This window comes from Cucurbita pepo, chromosome LG12, assembly GCF_002806865.2.
Source record: "Cucurbita pepo subsp. pepo cultivar mu-cu-16 chromosome LG12, ASM280686v2, whole genome shotgun sequence".
NCBI lineage: Eukaryota > Viridiplantae > Streptophyta > Magnoliopsida > Cucurbitales > Cucurbitaceae > Cucurbita > Cucurbita pepo.
Window position 1 is genome coordinate 8,170,376 of NC_036649.1, and position 21,553 is coordinate 8,191,928.

The window sequence follows — 21,553 nt, forward strand, 5'->3', positions numbered from 1 at the left end:
CGGATTAGATCTAATGACTATTTGAAGTATATGATACTTTAATGCTTGTCTTACTCTTTATCAGTATCATCTAAAACCTGACAAAAAAGAATTGTTCTTCCACACAAAGAAAAACCGTCTTGGTAGTATTTAATACTAGGTTTGTTCTCGTTTGTGCTCGAGTTAATGGTATATAGACATGTATCTATTGTTTATTTATTTATATTTTACACAGAATTTCAACAAAAATCTCACGTCACAAAATCTCATTATGATTTCTAATATGTTATCATAAGCATTGCACCAGTCGATGAAATGCGCAAACGAGTCGGAAGGAGCATATTTACTTCAATCCATACTAACTCTAGGTTGAAGTCAAATCTAGTAACTCCCAACCAACAAACTAAAACATTCAATCCCCTAATTTCATTTCTTGTGAAGATTCAGAACAGAAAGCACAACCAAACAAAGAAACATGACAGAACCAGCAATGGAGATGACAAGTGCAGCTGTGAAGTGGTGACAGTAACCTTCAAAGAAACCACAGACTTTTATCCAATGCATATGCGAGTTCCCATCTCGACCGATGACTCCGATGGCTGCAGCAGCACCATCGGCAGAGAACAATAGCCCCACCATGATCAGGTCAAAAGATATGAGCAACATCGACCTCATTTGATCGTCTTTTTGACCTCGAGTCTTAACCGAGTACACCAAGGATACTGCAGCATAAGCACATGCTATGCAGTTCGACACCACAAAGTACCTAAGCGAAAGAAAATTAGAGGTTCAACCACAAAAAAAGATCGAAATACAAAAAGAAAAGAACGTTTTTGGAACATAAATGAGGTTGAATCACACAATATATTGTAGTGTAGGCATTTGAAGAAGGGCACGTAGAAGGAAATAATGAATGCTTATGAGGGTGTGAAAATCTCACATCGATTGTGAAGAAGAACAGAACACTCTTTACGAGGGTTTGAAAATCTCTCACTCACTTTGAGGGAAAATCCTAAAAAGATAATATCGATTTTGAAATGATTTTTCAAATCTTAAAAACATATTTTCGCGCGAAAAAGTATATATTTTTAACACTTAAAAAGTCATTCCAAGCAGACTCTTAATATATAATTTCACAACAATGGTCATTGTGAGTTTCCACCCACGAGACGAGTAGGTAAGTATCATTCTTAGAAGAACGTTATGACTTAAAACTACAAACCAAACAACGCAACAAGAACCCATTATGTCGTATAGGGTAGAAGAAAATCACAAGGCTCGATCGGTATCAGAACAAAGTAAGTATAACTCAGCAATAATTGACTCTAAACACTAAAAACTCTCATAGAGGCATTTCATCAAACACCAAGAAGGCATCTCAAAACATCACAAACAACAGCGAAACAACGAAAACTTACTTAAAAGCAGACATGTACTGCCACTTAGCCGAAGCATAAAAATGGATAGGAGGCAAGCTCTTAATGAGAGTAACAGAGAGAATCTTGGACTCATTATCAACACCCACAACAACAGCAGCAACTAAAGTAAAAGCCAAACCCAAAAACCTCACAAACCCATCAAAGGGCCATCGCAGTCTTCTTCTAGCGCTCTCGATAACTTTCACATGGCTTCTCACGCCATCGCCATCGCCATCGCCATCCATGGCCGTAGCTGCTGGCTTCAGCTGCATTCTTTCAGCAAGAAGAAGAAACGAGAGCTTCCCAGGCCGAAACAGAGCATTTGGAGTGAACAAAAAGGAATTCAAAGCGGGATGGAAGTGTGTTTGGTTAGAAAATCAGGGAGTTGGGGCAAAAATTTAATTCCTCACAAACAGAAATAAATGCCAAGCAGTTGGAACTATTTATTATTATTTATTTACAAATTTAGTGTACTCAGACCCTTTTTAATTTATTATTTATTTTTTAATACCATATAATAAATTTATGAAATTTTAATTTAATATTTTGATATTAGACGGATTTAAAAACCTATTAAATATTAAATTTTATGAATTTATTAGATATAAAATAAAAGAAATTAAGTATTTAAAGATTTTTTTTTTTTTTTTTAATATTTGAGCAATTTCTCTCTTTTATTTGTTTAATATGTTATAAGAGTCTTCTTGACCAGCTGGGTAAACTGTCGCAAGCAAGACATTTAATATTTTTCGTGAATGAAAGAGATATTTTCTAGTTTGGAATTATTTTGCATTTATTATAACTTTTTAAAATCTCGATTTATTACATTATTTTATATGATATGGCTATTCATATATAGCCACGTAAAAAATGTATCATTATTGTGGACCATGTTTTGTGTATATAGACACATTAAATGGTTACATATCAATATATATTTAATTAGTAGTACGAGTGTTTAAAAACTAAAGGGTTCGATCAACTCAATCTAGATTGGATTGGGTTAGGTTTAAATAAATGACCAATTTATAGTTTGGGTTGGTTCACGTGTTCCCTGAAACTACATTGAGTTCAACCGAACCAATTCGAGTTTAATATGTATTTCGATACGTTATATGTACATATATTTATTTTATTTTTATTTAATTTCATAATTATATTTTTGATTATTTATTATTCCACCAAAACTGTTTATAATGTAATTTGTGTTGCAAATCATTATTAATAAATTATTTTCTCACCAACTTCGTTCCTAAGATTAAATTTTCTCTTCAATTTTAGTAGTTGTGCCTTGGAAGTCATGGTGATATGACACCATGTCTAATCTATTAAAATTTTGTTTGATAAGCGGTTGGTTTTGACTTCCTTATTCCCGCTAGTCTTAAGTGTGGGAACGGGGCAGGGGCTTCCTCTGCCATCACCATCCGACCTATCCAGTGAGTTCTCATCGAGTGGGACGTGGATTAATAATTATTACGACAACCCAGATGAGGCATCATCTTCCCTACTCAACCTGACTGCACCACATGCAGCTCAGCAAAATTTTGAGGGTGAGGGGAGTTCCGCCCCAAGGCTGACCTTCGAGTAGTATAGGAAGCTTCGAATGCTCTTGTTACAGAGATCTCTTAAATTGTAGTATAACTTTTTATTTTTTATTTTTAAAATTTCAATCATTATTTTAATTTTTTCTAAGATGTTATTTGAATTTGTCGGATACTAAAATATAAAAATATATATATATATTTTTTTTTATAGTTTTAAAAACAAAGAAATTCACAAGCAAAGAGATTTCTTTAGCTAAAGAGGGTCGGAGATGAGATTATATTTTTCGTTGTTATATATATTTATTTAGTTACTTAATAAATAAATAAATATTTGTTTAAAGATAATAAAATTACATTGTAATATTAAAATTTAAGTTATTAAAAATTATAATATATTTTTGTTTATAAAATATTATTGAATTTACTCTATTATCTTCTATATTTTAATAAAAATTATATTAAGAAAATAAAAATTATTTCATGAAATTAATATTTTTTTAATCTATATAGAGAAATTTCCTAATCCAATAATGACGTCAATAATAATTTGAAACGTTTTTGCATTTTTATTGGATATTAAAAAATAATTTATTTCCTCGTCTTCGCATCTGTTTCGCTTTCCTTCTCCGTTTTGCCCTAATTGCTTTCAATTTCATTCAATCTGTAAATTTTGTGCTTTTTACGACAATGAAGAAGCGTACTGGGGAAGATGAAGTTCAGAATCGCCCAAAATCGGCATTCATGAAGAACAAGAAACACAAGAACATGAAACGGTTGGGAGGGAAGGGGCTTTCGCTTGAGGCGTTTGCCAATGTGAAATCAACTACCGACTACTATAACCCAGCTTTAATAAGTATGATACTGCTTAATCTTGGTTGCGTTTACTTCTTTTTGATTTTTTATCATCGCCTTAAGTTTGCTGCTCACTTGTTGATAGTTCTGTGAAATCTAGGTTTTGAATTTTTGTTTAGCTGTTATGGACCTCGAAATGTTGTTGCAAAACCAAATTTGTAGAGAGAAATTCGTATTCACCGGTGTTTGATTTCGTGTTTCGAATTGGGGAATTACATTGCAAAAACTGGTTTAATGGTTTGCTTTAGGAAATTGGATATTGGATGGTCTTTGTTTATGGTAGTGATTGATTCTCGTGTATGTATTTGTGTTCAGAAAAGCAAAGAGAGTTCTATAAGAATGCTAAACATGTCAGCAAGTATATGAAGTTAGTAAAGCATCAGAATCACCACAATGAGAGGCCCTCTAGCTCTACTGTTGGACTTGTCGAGGTATGACCTGTTTATGAGTATCTAATATCGCATAAAAGTTCAATTATGTTTATTTGTCTTCAATGCTTGGTGAGTTTTGAGACTCTTGAGATGCCTTTATTTATGTCGAATGAGAAAATGGTATTGCAAAATATTGCATAAGATAAGATGATCTGTTGCAAGTTTTCCTACAAAGAGAGAGAGATGAAAGCTTTATTTCATTTTGGTTATTGAAGTTATTTTCGGTCACTATTTGTTGGTTGTGATTTGGATAAGCAATCAACCCAATGGGCATCTATTTCATTTCATTCTTGTTATTCAAAGAGACAGAGAGGAACTTTGTTTCTTTTTGTTTGTTGAAGTTATTCTAGGCGCCTCTCTCACTATTTGTTTATTGTGATTTGAGTAGACATCGAACCCAATGCCCATCCATTTCATTCGCTTCTTGTTATCGAGAGAGAGAGAGTGGAGCTTTGATTCCTTTTGTTTATTGAAGTGCCTGTCACTTTAGGTATTCAGAAAACTCAATGAACCCTACCCTTACAGTTTTCTAGTCGAGTTATATTATGTTTGAGTTGAGTTCGGTAATTAAACGTATAGGTTGGACTGGTTTATGGGTTTACTTCAACTTAGTTTAGTCGAATTCAATCAACCGAAGTTTATTATTGATTTAAAATACACTTATTCTTCAACAACTTTTAAAAATACTCGGGGAGGCAGCACTTGAAGTTATTAGAGTGCTCACTAACTGGAGCAACTATTGGAGGAGGCCGCTATAATGTGACTAATAATTATTTAGGGGTCATCCAGTGTGATGTCCCACATTGGTTGGGGACGAGAACAAACCACCATTTATACGGGTGTGGAAACCTTCCCCTAGCAGACGCGTTTTAAAGTCTTGAGAGGAAGCCCGAAAGGGAAAGCCCAAAGAGGACAATATCTGCTAGCTTTGGGCCTGGGTTGTTACAAATGGTATCAGAGCCAGACACCAAACGATGTGTCAACTTTCTCGCTGTTCCCCAAAGGGGGGTAGACACGAGGTGGTGTGCTAGTAAGGACGCTGGGCCCCAAAGGGGGGTGGATTTTGGGGGCAGTCCCTCATCGATTGGAGGAAGGAAAGAGTGCCAGCGAGGACGCTGGGCCCTGAAGGGGGGTGGATTGTGATGTCCCACATTGGTTGGGGAGGAGAACAAACCACTATTTATAAGGGTGTGGAAACCTTCTCCTAGTAGACGCGTTTTAAAGCCCGGAGGGGAAGTCCGAAAGGGAAAGCCCAAAGAGGACAATATCTGCTAGCGGTGGGCTTGGGTTGTTACATCCAGATTTCTGGTCTACATCCGATGAAAAACGGTCACATTGCGGTGGTGGTGCTTGAACAATTTTTTCCTTAACGGCCCTTACCACCTAATGGCGAGGTTCTTGAAGTGAACATGAGGCCATGGTGCACCATCACCAAAAGGCAAGGAGAGTACCATGTTGATGGCTGCCTTAATGGACTTTTTCCAGTAATAATAAATCTTTGGTATCCCACAGAACATTAAAGGTTGTCTCACCTTATGGGCAGAGAAAAATAAGAAGGGGGAAGAAGAAGGCAGGTCGGAAGAGAAGCACAATAATTATTGAAATTCCAACTGCCATGCTAGCGTTTAAGAACATGCAACTATTGCTTGTTGCATTTAATTTTTCTCCTTCAGCCCTTTTATTTTTTATTTTTCTAAAATATCTTTACCTTTATTCATTATTTAAAATGATTTTTATTTACATATTAAATGATTTTGTTAATATTTTTTCACATTTAAAATTCTATTTTTTCAAATCCATTATTTATTGATTTATTTAATGCACCTGCTTCATTTAGTTTATTCTTTTTGGTTGCTTCTTGACTTAAGTTTATCAGGAGACTTGAGATATCTCTCGTAGTTTGAATATAGTGTGACTTACTAATCTCGAATCGTTTCGTTGGATTTAAAAGATATTCTCTATTCCGTCCAACCCAACCTATGAATACCGCTTTCTATCACTATTTGTTGATTGAGGTTTGGAGAGACATCGAACCCAACCGGCATCTGTTTCATTCCCTTCCTGTTATGATAAGAATCTTCTGTGTATAGAATGTGCTGCTTGAACTATTAACGGACTCGATTTCTTGCTGGTTCTTAAAGGGTGAAAATGGAACAAAATTGGAGAATCAGACGAACGGTCGACGTGGGAAAGAAAGGAATAAAGGCATACCTAGTCTCCAGGAACTGTATGAGAGAAAGCATGAAGAGAAAGAGAAAGCAAGAATGGAGAAAGAAGCTATTATCGCTGCAAAAAAGGAGGAACAAGAAAGGGCTAAAGCTAGACGAAACGCCACAAGAGAAAAAATGCTCAAAAGGACGCAAAAAGGTCAGCCAGTTATGAAGTACCGAATTGAGCATCTTTTGAAAACTATTGGAGCCTCAATGAACCAATGATGAGGCCTTTGGTTGTTTTGACTGGACTTTGTGGAAGAAGCTTTTGTCTGCCTTAGGATGTATATTTCCTTGTGCCTTTTAGTTTACTTCATTACATTTATAATCTAATCTAAATGATCCATATGCATTATACTATTGTATTGCCGTCCCTTTGTAAGTGCTTGGATGCAAGTTTCTTAGCTTTTAGTTGACATCGTCTATCGTCTAGTTTGGCCTGTTACGTATCACCGTCAGCCTCATGGTTTTAAAACGTGTCTACTAGGGAGAGATTTCCACACCCTTGTAAGGAAATGTTTTGTCCCCCTCTTCAATCGATGTGGGATCTCACAATCCACTTCTTAGGGGCCAATGTCCTTGTTGGCACACCGCTCAGTGTCTAGATTTGTAACAGCTCAAGCTCATCGCTAGTAGATATTGTATGCTTTGACCCTGTTATATATTGCCACCAGCCTCATGATTTTAAAACGGTCTCTTAGGGAGAAGTTTTCACACCCTTATAAGGAATGTTTCTTTCCTCTCTTCACAGATCCCACATCACTCGATTAACAAGCACTCTTCTTTCTTACATATATAAATAGATATACACGCATATTCAGAACATGGATGACTTTGTGTTATCAAGTACTCGAGTTGAAATGGGCATATTATGGATGAAAAAAGTCAGCGTCTACAGTATCACAGAATTCAGCATGATGAGAAGATTTTATTAGAATTGGAATGGATATGTTGAGAATGAAACAATCCAACATCTAAGAATTGGTTTCTGAAGAAAATTGAGACTACCCAACAAATTGCAATCAAGAAAGAAAGATTTATATAGCATACAAGTAACGAGCTCGGAAGCTTCGAGACGATCGGCCTTGAATCTCAAGGCCAACGATGCACGATATAAGCTCGGCGTGGTGGAGGCTGGCAGACGACCATGAGGGTAAGAGCTAGAACAAGAACCATCAGAATTCCCATAAGATCCAATCCGCCATCATCATCATCAGCAGAGCAACAAAGCTTCCCCATCAAATTTACAGAGCAGGAAGAACCTTCCTTCCCAACAAAACCAGAAGCTGAGCCTCTTCAATCCTTTCCCCTCATTAATAAAGAACTAACAATTGTGATAATGCCATTAGCTGACCTAAAAGGAGGGCCCCTTCATGACAATGGTGGACTTTGGAAAAGTCCAAGTCTTTGATTATCTTTGATCCTTCCTCTGTTTTTTTGTTTAGCAATTGGGTGCCATTAGNTCCAAGTCTTTGATTATCTTTGATCCTTCCTCTGTTTTTTTGTATAGCAATTGGGTGCCATTAGCAATTTGATTATCTTAAATTGTATAAAAATATGATTTTAAGAACGTATTAGGTAGTCAATCCAGATATAATCGGGTGAATAAGGTATCAATTACCCTTCCAAGATCGACGATTAGAACCACAACTCAAAAATATAATAAAAATTAGAAGTAAAATTATTGAATTTTATTATATAATGCTAAATACAATAAAATTATTTAAGAAATTATTTAATTGGAAGCTAAAAGGTAATTGCTACATGGAATGAAGCCATATTATGAAAGAAATAATGAATTGGTTGCTTAATTTATTTGAATTGATTCAATTATTATATCCAATACAAAAATTAATAATTTAAATACCGATTAGGTAGAAAAATTAATAATTTAAGAAGAAAATTTATAATAATGAAAATATAAGAATTAATAGCAATATATATTGTGTTAAACTATTTAATTGGTGAAGTTGAAATATAATACGGTGGGAAACCAAACAATTTGTAAGTTGTAGGAAGAGCTTGGTCTTTCTTTTATTTTTTTTCCCACTCATTACAAGAAATTTCTTGGTAACATTCTTGATTGGGTGATGGGAATTTTAAATTTGTTGACTTTGGCATGTTGTTCAAGGGATTGACCACTTTTCCAAAGGAAAATTTTCCATAAAAGTTCGACGCGACATATGCGCTTGAATAAGTTGTCATTGGAGAAAGTGTTAGCTAATAATTTTACTCTGATAGATGTATGAACAATACAATAGAAACGATTGGAGAGGGGAACGAGTTTCAGTGAGGATGCTGGGCTTCGAAGAAGGTGAATTGTGAGATCCCATATCGATTGGAGAGGGGAACGAGTGCCAGTGAGGACGTTGAGTGTCACGGTCCTACTTTTTCAATCTTGTGACGTTGTGATCTTGATATGCTCACGACCATCCTTAAGGGGAATTAAGCCCCATATATATTTTTTGCACCGACTTTGTGGTTTCATCGGATCTTAGACGAGGTTTGTTTTCGCCAATCAAACATCGTTTGTGCGGAATCTAAGCTTGTTCGACCACACACGCCTTTCGTGCATGTTCAATCGTTTGTGACACAACCGACTTAACTCTACACTAGGCCAAGTCATTTGACTCGACCTTGCCTCTACTCGGGGTCAAAGTCTCTCAGTGCAGCATCGCATCTCATCTCGTCATCTTGGTTCCCAATCGACATGACCCATATGTCTTATGTCATCTCAAGTTGAGGTGTTGTTGGCCAATCACAACTCATTCAGTCATGCCATCGAGAACGGTCCCACGTGTCGCTCATCTCATCGAGACATCCCGAACATCCATCCATCTGGGTTCTATCGGGGCATTGACCCTCCTATGCCCATGTCATGTCATTTATGGATACCGATCGGATAGCGAGTGTATGATTCAACTCCAACACGCAAGCTAGGGCGCAATACCGACACACCCGTGCCACCCAGTATTGTCTTTAAAAACTCATTTCAAAGAAAGTTGCTCGAGACACTCGTCTCGGCACGCTCGCCCTCACTGTGACACACACATGTGCCACAAGGTAGCTCGCATAGACCATAAGGCCCAGGGATGGTGGAGAGTTGACATCATGCCTCCACCTTAATACATTTTGAGGCATTTCCAATTCATGTGGAGTAGACATGATTTTGGCGAACGGTCATACAGTATTGTGGAGCGTCCGTCCCACGTCTGATTGACACCAAATTTGGCGAGCATTCTTATTTTATATGGACGAACTTAACTCTATAACCACATGCCCAAATTCCTTTCGAAACCTCGACTTTCAAGATTAAGGCTCGGGACCCTACCTGACCCTTCAACAAGCCTATCTTTTGTTGCCCTCATCTTATTTATGCCTTGACTTCTCTTCAATGTCCACTCTATATAGTGTGTTAGATGATGCACCATCTTCCTTGGTCGCATCATGGCACTCGTCTAAGCCCTCGTGTGGCTTGATGGCTACCACTTGGGGTCATCACTTCTCTTGTTCATGTGAAATCATATAAAATCATCACTCGTTCATCGAATCGAAAGGTTGCTACATTATTTATTACAACAAAAAGTTGAAACAAAATGAAAAGTCAAAAATGATACCCAAAACTTTTTGAAGAAATATAAAGTTGAGAAGAACATAACTAAACCAAACTAAAAGAAAAAGGGATACTTAAACTTATAGCTTAATAACCTAATAAACAATAATATTAATGCATATCCATACGCATCTTTTAGAGAAACACTAATATAATCATTTAGAAAGGAATAATGAGCAAAAGGGGAAGAATGGAGGAGGAAGAAGAGCAACGTGTGGGCATCATCAACCAATAAATCTGTCTGCAAATTGACAAACCACAAAAAGCACTTTTTCACAGAAACAGATTCGTTTCTTTGACCTGCTTTTCCCTTTTCCCTTTACCCTTTTCCCTTTCCCCTTTTTCTGTTCCTTTTCCTTTCAAAATCTGCCCGTTCTGCTCTGCTCTGCTCTGCTCTGCCTCTGCCTCTGTTCACTTACTTTCTCTCTCTCTCTCTCTCTCTCTCTCTCTCTCTCTCTCTCTCTCATTTGTTCTTCTGGTTTGCAGGCTCTGTTTCTGAGGGTGAGGCCAGTTAATAAGGTCTTAACAAGAAACAGAGTCTTTTTAAGTACAACACTCCGATTGTTTTATGTTTTGGTCATTCCCTCAGGTGGGTTTTGGTTCTGCCTCCTAAATATACAAAACCCACAACATAAAGATATGAAAAAAGAGCTTTCTTTCAATCTATACTGTGTAGCTCGACAGTCGAGAAAGCCTCTCTTTTTCTCTCTCTCTCTCTCTCTCTCTCTCCACAGTAAAAAAGGATTCCCTTTCTCCCTCCTCCTCATCATTTTGAAACACATTCCAAAGTCTTAACAGAACTCATTCTTTATGCGCTATTTGCTTTCTCCATACATAATCATCTCTAAATGGAAGGATTTACCAATACAAAATCTTAAGTCAGTCAGTCAGTCAGTCAGTCAGTCAGTCAGTCAATCAGTCACCTGAGTTTCACCTCACTTGGCTTTGCCTATATTTCCTTCTAATCTAATCTAATCTAACAGTGTAATGAACAAGCAAGACAATGAGCAATCAGAAAGGATTTAGGATAAGAACTAAGTTCAGTTGAAATCTGAAATGAATGTCTAATGAACATACAAAACAAAAGATTCTGCCCATAGTATACAAGGTGGCTGCAAATTGACCATAAATCTGTTTGGGTACAGTAGAATGAAGAAAAGAAAGAAGAGACCTTTGCAATCATTATTGATCACTAAATATGCTTGTCTGTCTATCCATCCCCCCCACAGCTCAGCCAATGTATAAAATGAATGGCTATGGAGTTCCTCTGCCTCTGTAAAATGTACCTTCACTCCATTAAAATTAGAGCTGCAAATTATGTTATTGACGCGGAGAACTACATTAGGAGTAGTAAATAGCATAAAGGGAATGAACCTACCATACCATCTCCATTCCCATTATGTGAGCTTGCACTTACTAGGCTTTGATTCCGGCGGAATGCTGAGAGTTGAATCAAGTAAGCCTTAGAGGAGCATCTCCGTCGATTGTCCATACGAAACCGGGCATATCAGACCGACGCCCGGCGACACTCCGGTATATGTAAAGTCTCTCAACAGGGCAACTTTCAGGCCTTGTATTTGGGGGACCCCTCTCGTCTATAACTTCGACATTGAGTTGGGGAAACTTTTGAGCTAACAATTTGCATGCTCCAAAACTCACAGAGCAAGAAGACATCCAAAGGGATCGCATTGTCTCGAGCTTTGCAGCATTGGCCAAAAGAGCTTTATCACCAAAAGGACAGTCCCTAATCTCTAGCTTGCGAAGACTATCACATCCAGACAACACATGATGAAGTCCTAAATCACTATTACCAGCAAATGCCACAGACAGCATCTCTAGCTTCTTACCGTAAGTTCCTATATACTCAAAACATCGATCTGTCAGAAGGCCAGAAAGGGAAAAACGCTGGAGATCTTTGCAATACTCAACAATGGCACCAAAGCCTACATCAAGCGGCTGATTTGTGATGTAATCGGGAGTTCGTGGCTCCATAATACATAGACGAAAACGGGTCATGTTCGGACGATTCCTGGCAATGGTCACTAAGGCAGCATTTGTCATTTGACGACAGAAGTACAGAACAGATTGGAGCTTTGGACACCCTTCAGAAACAGAGACGAGACCCTGTTCTGTCAAAGACACATTCGGTTCCGGCCCATATGGTTCGGATGGAAACACTCTTAATTCTCGAAGATCCTTGCAGATACCTGCAAGGGCCTCAAGGCCAGAATCTTCAATGTAATCCAGCACCTGCAGTTACAATGCATCTTGAGCTAAGACCATGATAAAGATTGGGCGTTAAGCTGAAGAGAAATGCATTATTGAAAGGACACAAAAACAAGGACATACCCAAAGCTTCTGCAAATTATGACACTGAGTGATAAGCTTGGTAAGATCGTCACATTGAATTATAGCGTAGCTCAAGTTCAAGGATGTGAGCCTAGAGCAAGTTGGATAAACGGAAGGAAGGTATGCAGGGACAACATCCCAAAATCCCGATAGACTCTTCAATTCAGTACAGCTTGTAAACGCCCCAGTTAAGTTCGAAAAAACTTCCGATCTCAAGTCAGCTGTGTAGCATCCAGCGCCAAACTCAACCAGCTGAGGTGCACGACGAAGTAGACTGGCATGCCGATCAAGGGGAACTGGACGATTGAGGCGCAGTGTCTGTAAGTTTGGACACCTATCCACGAGACGCTCCAAGGCAGAAATACTCACCTCTGACCCCAAACAAGCAAAATTGAGGGATACCAGTGAGGTATAGGTTTCAGGAAAATGGCTGAGCCAGTGCCCATTTAGATCTTCCACATCACTCTCTCGTAAGTCCAATACTTCCAAATTCCTGGATCGGCCAACAACGAACAGTGTAAGAACAAAGAACAGATATCTCAAAAGCTTAAAGAAACCCACAAACCTAATCCAACAACTATGCAAGAGGCACTAAAGATCTTCCCAGTCCAAATATTACCCATTATCAAAATCTTTCACTACACAGACAGCAGTCTCTAAGCAACAACAATAGATGTATTTCTGATTTTCAAAATCTACAAGTTTAAGCTCAAAGATTCAACAAAACTACCAGAGACAATGCCGCCCAATTCAAGGCTCCAGCACAACGAACCCAACTAGACTATCAATTTATTGGTTCCAAATCTTCAAGAAAATGTAAATCTAAAGTCCAAAGCAGAGTTTATGTTCAAGGAAGCCAAAAGCAAAGTAGATCAGATTTAGAACATCGTTAACCATCACTGTGTACAAAACCAAATAGACTGACAATTTGGTAAGAAGGATGGAGAAGAACCCGTCGTTCCCAGTGAGCTTAGCCTGAGCTCAGCTCAACGGTAGTTGTTTATCCCACCCAGCATAACATTATGAAAAAAAGCACTTTCCTGAGCGACAAGTGAAATTCTGTACAAAATGGAGAATACAACAAGAGTAAACCAGAAATACAAAGACAAAAATATAAAACCAAAAATCGAAGGATTAAACTGCCTCAAAACTTCGTGTTCTTCCTCGTTCACAGTGTTCACTTCGCTTCACGAACGAAATTTAACGGAAAAAAAAACTTACAAGAAGTCCGAAAACCATAACCAACAATCCACAAACCTGCAATTGGCAGCAATGGCCGCAAGCCCATCCGTACTGAACCCCTCGCATGTCATTAACACAAGAACCTTAAAATTCTTAAAAGACTTGGAAATGAGCTCCAAACTCTCATCCGTAACCACCATTCTCTTCAACTTGATCTCCTCCAGAAAAGGATAAGCAGAAGCCATAGCAACGATCCACGGATAAACATACCCACCCCAACCATCAGGCACCAAACTAAAGTCCGCAAAGTGCGGTTTCCCCTTGAGCTCCACAGATCTCACCTTCGGAAACCTCCTGGTCACAATCCGAGGACTCACCGCATAGCAGTTCCCAACAAAAACCCTCTTCCTACACCGTCTCTCAATCTCATACCACGACTTGCACACCATGGAGATCGAGTTCCTGTCCTTATGACACTGTATAAACGAAAACACATGCTCCAACACATCCTCTGGAAACGCGCTCACCATTTTCAGCATATCACAACCAACAAATTTTAACCTAATTTTCCTTCCCTTCTTCACCCCTAAAAATGTCGCATCCCTCAAAACCAACCCAAGCTTCCTCAAGACTCTCCGCAGAATTCCACCAACAACAATAACAGAGCCTTAGATCTGAGACGCCATTGACGACCTTCAAATAGAATTGGAGAGAGAACCAGAGAAACAGAGAAACAGAGAAGCAGAGAGAGAGAGAGAGAGAGAGGGGATAAGGTCTATTCTTTTCTCTTCTTTTTTTCTTTTTTCCTTTCAAATTTTTTTTTTATTTTTTTATTTTTATATTTTAAGTTAAATGGTGAGTGAGGTAAATAGTTTAACCAGGGTTAAATAGTAGCAGCCAGCTTGGTAGGGAAGATGGGGAGATATTCATCGACGAACCATAAAGAGCCACGTGTTAAGTAAGAGACTCGGACCGTCAGATTGGACAGAAATCTTATCCGGTGGCGGAAAAGGAGTGGCCGCAGAAAAATTGGTGCGGTTATCGTGCGATATGGTAATGATACGATATTTAGAAGAGATTAAGAGAAATCTTAACGAGAAAATGGGTTTTGATAAAGTGTTACGATGCGTACCAAAAGATGGAGTGAGTGTGCGGGGGTAAGGAATCTAATGATTCCGATTGCACGGCTGGATCTGAGAGATAGGGCAAATATGACGTGGGGACCACAAGCAATTTTATTTTTTTTTATTTTTTTATTTCTAATATTTTGTTATTTTACAAGAAAAAAATTGGTATGATTGATGTGAAATCTGGTATGACGACATCAGGACCGTCCAATCATGTGGATTGACTGTTTCGTTCAACCATTCATATTAATTTATCATCACTTCATTAAATATTTATATTATTACAATTATTATTATTATTATTATAAAATAATTTAGGTTATTATATTTTTTGCCTTTTTAAACCATTCTTTCATTGGCAATTATTATTATTTTAAAAATTATTTTTTCAAAAAGAAAATAGTTTAAAGTTACTTTAAATTTGAAAATCCTTCCAAGAAAATAGGAGAATTGCACTTTTGTGATTTTAATTTCTAGGTGTAAATATTTTATAAACAAAAAATTAAACGATTATTATTATTATTATTATTATTATGACAATTTGATTTTTAATAATTTACGAAAAAGCCCACACGTTACATCTCAATCAAAGCCCCCCCTCTTTTCCCGCGTTGTACGGACGTAAGGGTAAATTCGTAGATTTCGAGGGCTACAAATGGACAAAAATAAAGTTAAAATTTTATAAAAAAATTTTTTTTTTTTCTTTTAGGTTTAAATTTGCTTTTTCATTTACCTTTTTACAGTTCACAGTTTAAAAGCGAAAAAAGATTGTCAATAGTTACTGCAAGGGGCAGGCGAGGGGTATGCTGAATGACGAAAAAGGCCCTTGCCATGTCCGTGGAGATGGAGGGTAATTTCGTCCGTGTGAGAAAAGGACATTGTATTATGGAGCTGCGATGGTTCAGCATGGAGTGCATGGACCTGTCCCTTTTATGTCCAAAAGCTGAGAGGTTATAATGGACGGTAGAGATTGAGTCTAGTTTGTATAGAAGATCTTCACCGTTGGATTGTGCCATGGTGGGCGTCCTTATCGATGGCCATCCCCGAAGCCTTGTCGCAATCCTAAACTTTTTTTTTAATTATAATTTAATTCTTTTATTAACCAATAATATATTTCCTTTTCACGTTTCATTTTCTTTGCTACAATTAATTATTTTCGTTGGTTGACCATAAAGAAATTCCATATAAATAATACAAATAAATATTAAAAAAAAACTAATAATTTGTCAAATTATCACCAAATTTATCGAATGGTTATCAATATAACCGAAGTCAAGACATGTTGCTTTAGTGTCGTGCTGTCTGAATTATAAAGACTTCAAACTATATGTTAGATTAACTAATTAAAATATTAAACTAAAAATATAATTTTATTTGTGTAGCTCTGTCATAATTTATTTAATGTTCCATTGTCAAACTATGAGTACGAGCCTAATTTATTTCAACCATTAAATGCAACTGTAAAATTGAATTATTTTTCTTTTATTTTTCAATTATTCAAGGACGATGAATATGACAATTAGAGATGTTAATTTAATTAATGGGACCCGCTCCAAAACAGAAGTAGGAATTAGAGAGAGATTTCTCTCCATTAACTAAACAGAATTATACTGAGATTATATTTATGGACGTAAATACACACTCGTAGTTGTACTTAAAAATTACAAAAAAAAATAAAAAAAATAAATAAAATAATAATTTATTGTGAGTTGTCATGCACGTGAGGTTCAATAGTTAATTAGTAAAATAAAAGGCCGTGATTAAGACTTAAATTACGACATAAACAAATTAATTGAAATTAAGCAACAACCCCCACGCATGGTTCCCCGGGAATCTCTCTTAAACTCGAGCGCAGAAGGGTATTTAAAAATATTTATTTAATTATTATTTTTAAAATCAAGTAAACTAAATAATATATGAATACACCGCTAAATACTTAATTTTCTTGATTTTTAAAAAAATTTGAAAATTAAACAATTTAATACAATTAATTTGTGTGTAATTTAATTGATTTATGTCGTAAAAAAATAATAGATAATTTGTGAAAATTAATGTAACAAATAAATAGAATAATGTTGTATTGTTGGATGTCGTGTAATAATAAAGATTTAATAATCCTAGGTGATGACTTTCCAATAATTTATTTTTGTTAAACTGTCAGAATATATATTTTTTTTTTATTAAATATTAAAAACAAATTGTACGACTTTTAGGGGCTTTGATTTGCAACTTTGAGACCTGCTTGCACGTGAAGTGGCATGTACAAAACCCAAAACTTTTAATTATACATTTTATTATTAAAATTAATTGCAAACTATTTATGCAAATCCCAAGTTTATATATAAAAATACCAATAATTATTTGTAAAATATCTATTTATTATTTTCCCACATTTAATTAAGATTTTATTTATTTTAAAATTTTATCTTCGAAATAATAAATAATGGTAAAATAGTTATGAAATTAAAATGATGTATAATTATATTCAAAGCAAAAATATAATATTTTTTTTAAAATTAAACATAAATTCGAGTGGAGTCGATTCAATTTAAAATAATTATTTAGATGTGATCTCGTTTAATTAGTGTATATATATTTTACTTGAGGTATCATAAATTTTATTCTTTTAAAAAATAAATAATTGTCACAATTTTAACGAGAAAACGACCTCGAAACCCTAATTTTTGTTGAGGAAGAAAAAGATAAAAAGGAATGAAATGAAACTATAATACAGTGTAGAAATGAGAGTGGTCCACCAAAGCTTTATTAAGGTTGAAGATGACTTTTAAACAACCATATATAAATAAAATAATTATAAAAAAAAACTTCGTACTAATTCATTATCCATTAATATACCTAATTATCTTATGATTTGACATTTTATTTTTTATTATTTATACTCAAATAAAAATTTAAATAATTTATAACTATTTAAAAAATAATTTATGAATAAATAAATATTTTATAAATTAGTATTTTACTTTATTATAAAAATTTAAATAAATGATTCGAATGGTTAAATTGAATATAAAAAATGTCACAACCCATTATATAAAATGTCCAATTGAAATATTTGAAACTATAGGTTATAAATTAAATGAAGTCAAATTATTTAAAATGATAGCTTTAAATTGCTATAAATTGGAGATATTAATAATAATTATTATTATTATGGCGTTGGGCGTTGGGTCTATATGCTAGGGGAGGTGGCTTAAAAAGGGCTGACAACTCCTTTCTTCTGTCCAATCAAAATCTTACACGTCAGCTTACTGTTTTTTTTCCAACATCTCTGTTATTTTGGTTTATTTATTTTAACACCCTTTGTAATTCAATTAAAAAATTAAAAACATTCGTTAATTATTAATATATATATATATATATATTTTTTTTTTTTAAATATAAATTTTAAAATTTGAATTTAAATATAAACTTTTAAACTATGTGTTCGTTCGTATATTAATGATAACGATATTTATAAACATAGATGAAGAGTAAAAGCTATTGATTGACACTCTCTTAGACGTATCGAAAGTAACAATGTCAACACCTAGAAGCAACGGGACAGCTCGTGACAACCACTCTCTATAAAGGCAAAGACTATCCCTTCGCAAGGTACACAATATACTCTAAGTCGTCTCGACACAAACCTTGGGTGGGTACTAACTTAAATTTCTAAGCGTACAGGATCGAGCATCACAACAATACAAAATTTTATATGTGAGTTATAATTTCAATTGATTGGAGTTCACCTCAAACGTCACATCAATAGCTACCATCTCGTCGTGGAATTGCGCCTCAAATACAAAATATAACTAAATGTAAACGTAAGGGTTTTATAAAACGACTCTTAAAGTCAAACTTTGACTAATATATATGAAAGGACCATATATGTCTTTGTATAAATTTGTACAACAATCGAGGGTACATAATTGCAACCACAATTAAAAAATAAAAATCAAATAATAATAATAATAATAATATGAAATTATATGTTATTATTAAGACTATACATAAATGTGACATATGAAAGTAAAATCTAATTCTAATTAATTTCGCCACCAATAATAATAAATAAAAATACAAAAAAATAAATATTAAAATTAAATATTTTGGGGGTGAGGAGGCAGTTCAATAAATAAAAAGGACACGACACTAAAATTAAATACATCAAAATTTAGTTAATGGGAGTGTTACATCATTGGCTATAATTGAAAACCCATCGGGACCCACCAATAAATATTTTTTTATTATAAAATTAATTACTTTATTATATTTACATCGTTTGATAAATATTATTATTATTTTTGTGAACTTAATTTTTTTTTAATATAATGAATAGACTTTACAAATGAAATATAATTTAATGGGTCATTTAAATATTTTTTATAAATTTATTAAATACAAATATTATATTATTTTGCAATTTATGGACCAAAAAAATAAAAAAACAGTAGTATAAATTTGTAATTTTTTTATTATGGGGAGGTGGTGATGTGGGACCCATGAATTGATCGCACGGCTGAGGATTTTTACGATATCTGACGTGCCCCGACGGCTGGACCACAGCCCGACACGTGATTTTAACAATATTGCCTTCCCCTTCGCGTTGTGTCACCACCACCAACCTTTTTTCTGTTTTTGTCATTTTTCTACGAAATTACCATCTTACCCCGCTAGGTTTAAACTTCAATTTTTCAAATTATTATTATATTTTTTTTTATAAATGAATTACGAGAGCTTATGTTGAAACTGGACAATATCATACTATTACGGAGAGTCGTGATTTCTAACCACATTTTTTATTTTTTAAAAATAAATTAATGAAAGACTAGACGTTAAAAATTATACACACGAAAAATATGGTTCACATGTAAAAGAGATTCATGGAAAAAACCCACTCGAATTTTTTTTTGGTACAAGGTTGAAAATAAAAAAAATATTAAAATAAAATAATAATAATAATAACTTTATTTATTTTCATACTAATTTTCAACCTTTATTAGGCACCTTATTCATGAGTTAGGAAAAAAGTGGGATGGCTTTCTAACCTACTCTACTTTAGCTTTTGACCCTCATTTAATTATTATATAATTTATTTTAATTTTATTAAATTATTCTGTACATGGTCGGGAAAATAAGATAAATATTATTAATGTAAATAAGATTTAAATTAATTTGGAAGTAAATATTTATTTATTAACTTAAATATAATTACACAATAATGATTTAAGGAAATCTTTCCCTACAATATTGTCATTGGGCCTATTAGTCTACTAGGCGTCTTTATTGGGCTCAATTAAAAGGCCCAGTTTAATTCAGGCCCAACAATAATAACAGAATTAATTATTATTGGTTAAACTTATTACTAATGATTTCTAATTAACTATTAATTTCAATATATTATTTAAACTTAATAAACTACAATTTAATATAAAAATTTGCAATTTGCCCCAAATCGTTTGTATATAAGAAACCCTAACAATCTAGGGCTCGTCATTTGCGCGCTTCACTGGAGAGGCGGCAGGCTTTTGTTATTTGGGAGCCGGGAAAATCGATTCTGTCGCGAAGGTTTTGTATCCAGAAATCACGATCTTTCTCGGATTTTTAACATTCGTTCTTCTTCCTAGTTAGATTTTTTTGATTTTTTTCTAACTTCAGATTCGAGGTCAAGAATCTCCTTGTTTATTCCGAACTTCATCGATCCGATCCAAAAATTTTCTGGTTCTGACGATTTCGATGGCGAAATTAGGCTTCTGGTCTTGTTTATTCGGAAATTTGTCGATCCGATCCAAAAGTTTTCTGGTTCCGATGATTTCGAAGGCGAAACTAGGCGAAACTAGGCTTCTGTTCTTGTTTTTAAAGGAAATGTGTGAACGTTTGTTCTTCATGGTGCTGATGATGAGAACATTTCAGGCATGAGCCGCAGCAATACGATTGCGCTCCGTGTAGACGAGATTTCTACATGGGTTGTTGCTGCGATGAAGAATGTGCCAAAATGCTAATCTGAAGCTATTATTTTTTTTTACTCAATTTTTTGAATCGATTAATTTACGTCAAATTAAATCTGGATTGGTTTCAATTATTTACTGGATTTTGCATAATTTCATTTTCATTTTGAATTTTAAACAAAATTTTAAAAAGTATATTTTCCTAGAGATTGACGTGACAATGAAAAAATCACATCTGAAATTGTTCTTTTTTTTCTTTTTTTTTTTTTCTTTTCAAAATATGCCTTTGTTTAATAGAAACATATAATTTAACAATTAATTTATAACTACAATTCATTTTCTATAATAATGTTTTATTTAACTTTGTGGTAAATTTTCATAAATTTTAAACAATATTGCAAAAACCACATTTAAGTATAAGATTATTTTAAACGTGTATTAAAATGCACAACTATCCAATTCGTATACCATGAACATTATGTTGTAAATAAATATTTTAACGGAGAAATAAAATTTAAATTTTATTTTAGTACAATATTTAATTTTATCTTATTTCATCTCTAAAATTTTAAAATAATTATTTTATTGCCATAAAATTAAGTATTCAAATTTATACTATCAAAATTAGGAGGAGGCTGAGTCGTGGTTTTTTTTATTTATAAATATTTTAAAATAATCATATTCATCCGTATATATTATATTAATAATTAAAATTTCATAAATGTTGTGTAAATTAAAAAAAAATATATATATATTTAGCCAACTCATCAAAAAGTGCCACATAAGGCAGTCTAGTCATTTTGTTAATTCCACGTCATATTATTAACGACGAAAGAAACTTTGACAAAAAATGTCCAGTTTAAGACTTATCATAGGGCAAAATTGTAATTTGGGTCAACA

At 34.4% G+C, this 21,553-nt stretch overlaps 3 protein-coding genes and 1 long non-coding RNA gene across 6 annotated transcripts; 2 read left to right on the top strand and 2 right to left on the bottom strand.

Annotated features, from left to right (window-relative positions):
• Positions 1-216: 216 nt before the first annotated feature.
• LOC111807688 (CASP-like protein 1E1) lies at positions 217-1,813 on the bottom strand. Its single transcript, XM_023693512.1, has 2 exons — positions 1,398-1,813; positions 217-745 (listed from the first exon to the last, which is right to left on the bottom strand). The coding sequence occupies exons 1-2, from the start codon at positions 1,667-1,669 to the stop codon at positions 406-408; spliced, it is 612 nt and encodes a 203-aa protein (XP_023549280.1). The 5' UTR covers positions 1,670-1,813; the 3' UTR covers positions 217-405.
• Positions 1,814-3,548: 1,735 nt separating this feature from the next.
• LOC111806525 lies at positions 3,549-6,816 on the top strand. The gene is made up of 3 exons (XM_023691879.1): positions 3,549-3,794; positions 4,109-4,224; positions 6,366-6,816. The coding sequence occupies exons 1-3, from the start codon at positions 3,629-3,631 to the stop codon at positions 6,657-6,659; spliced, it is 576 nt and encodes a 191-aa protein (XP_023547647.1). The 5' UTR covers positions 3,549-3,628; the 3' UTR covers positions 6,660-6,816.
• A 4,237-nt stretch (positions 6,817-11,053) lies between these two features.
• Positions 11,054-14,363, bottom strand: LOC111807158 (protein TRANSPORT INHIBITOR RESPONSE 1-like). 3 transcript variants are annotated; one of them, XR_002816919.1, is made up of 4 exons: positions 13,654-14,363; positions 12,397-12,889; positions 11,426-12,297; positions 11,054-11,320 (listed from the first exon to the last, which is right to left on the bottom strand). XR_002816919.1 is itself a non-coding variant. In XM_023692747.1 (3 exons), exons 1-3 carry the CDS (start codon positions 14,115-14,117, stop codon positions 11,500-11,502), a joined length of 1,755 nt encoding a protein of 584 aa, XP_023548515.1. In that variant the 5' UTR covers positions 14,118-14,363; the 3' UTR covers positions 11,054-11,499. The 3 variants fall into 3 exon arrangements, 1 of the variants encoding a protein (XP_023548515.1); XR_002816918.1 differs by having other exon boundaries at positions 11,054-11,333; XM_023692747.1 differs by having other exon boundaries at positions 11,054-12,297.
• Positions 14,364-20,181: 5,818 nt separating this feature from the next.
• LOC111807633 lies at positions 20,182-20,735 on the top strand. Its single transcript, XR_002816964.1, has 2 exons — positions 20,182-20,273; positions 20,364-20,735. It is a non-coding gene; the product is annotated as an uncharacterized LOC111807633 (long non-coding RNA).
• Positions 20,736-21,553: the final 818 nt, after the last annotated feature.

Coding starts and splice junctions, on each gene's coding strand:
- LOC111807688 (XM_023693512.1), bottom strand. CDS start 1,669: ATGCAGCTGAAGCCAGCAGCTACGGCCATGGATGGCGATGGCGATGGC. Junction 746..1,397: donor CAGTACATGTCTGCTTTTAA/GTAAGTTTTCGT, acceptor TCTTTCGCTTAG/GTACTTTGTGGTGTCGAACT.
- LOC111806525 (XM_023691879.1), top strand. CDS start 3,629: ATGAAGAAGCGTACTGGGGAAGATGAAGTTCAGAATCGCCCAAAATCG. Junction 3,795..4,108: donor CTATAACCCAGCTTTAATAA/GTATGATACTGC, acceptor ATTTGTGTTCAG/AAAAGCAAAGAGAGTTCTAT. Junction 4,225..6,365: donor CTACTGTTGGACTTGTCGAG/GTATGACCTGTT, acceptor TGGTTCTTAAAG/GGTGAAAATGGAACAAAATT.
- LOC111807158 (XM_023692747.1), bottom strand. CDS start 14,117: ATGCTGAAAATGGTGAGCGCGTTTCCAGAGGATGTGTTGGAGCATGTG. Junction 12,890..13,653: donor GCCATTGCTGCCAATTGCAG/GTTTGTGGATTG, acceptor TGGCCGATCCAG/GAATTTGGAAGTATTGGACT. Junction 12,298..12,396: donor ATAATTTGCAGAAGCTTTGG/GTATGTCCTTGT, acceptor TTGTAACTGCAG/GTGCTGGATTACATTGAAGA.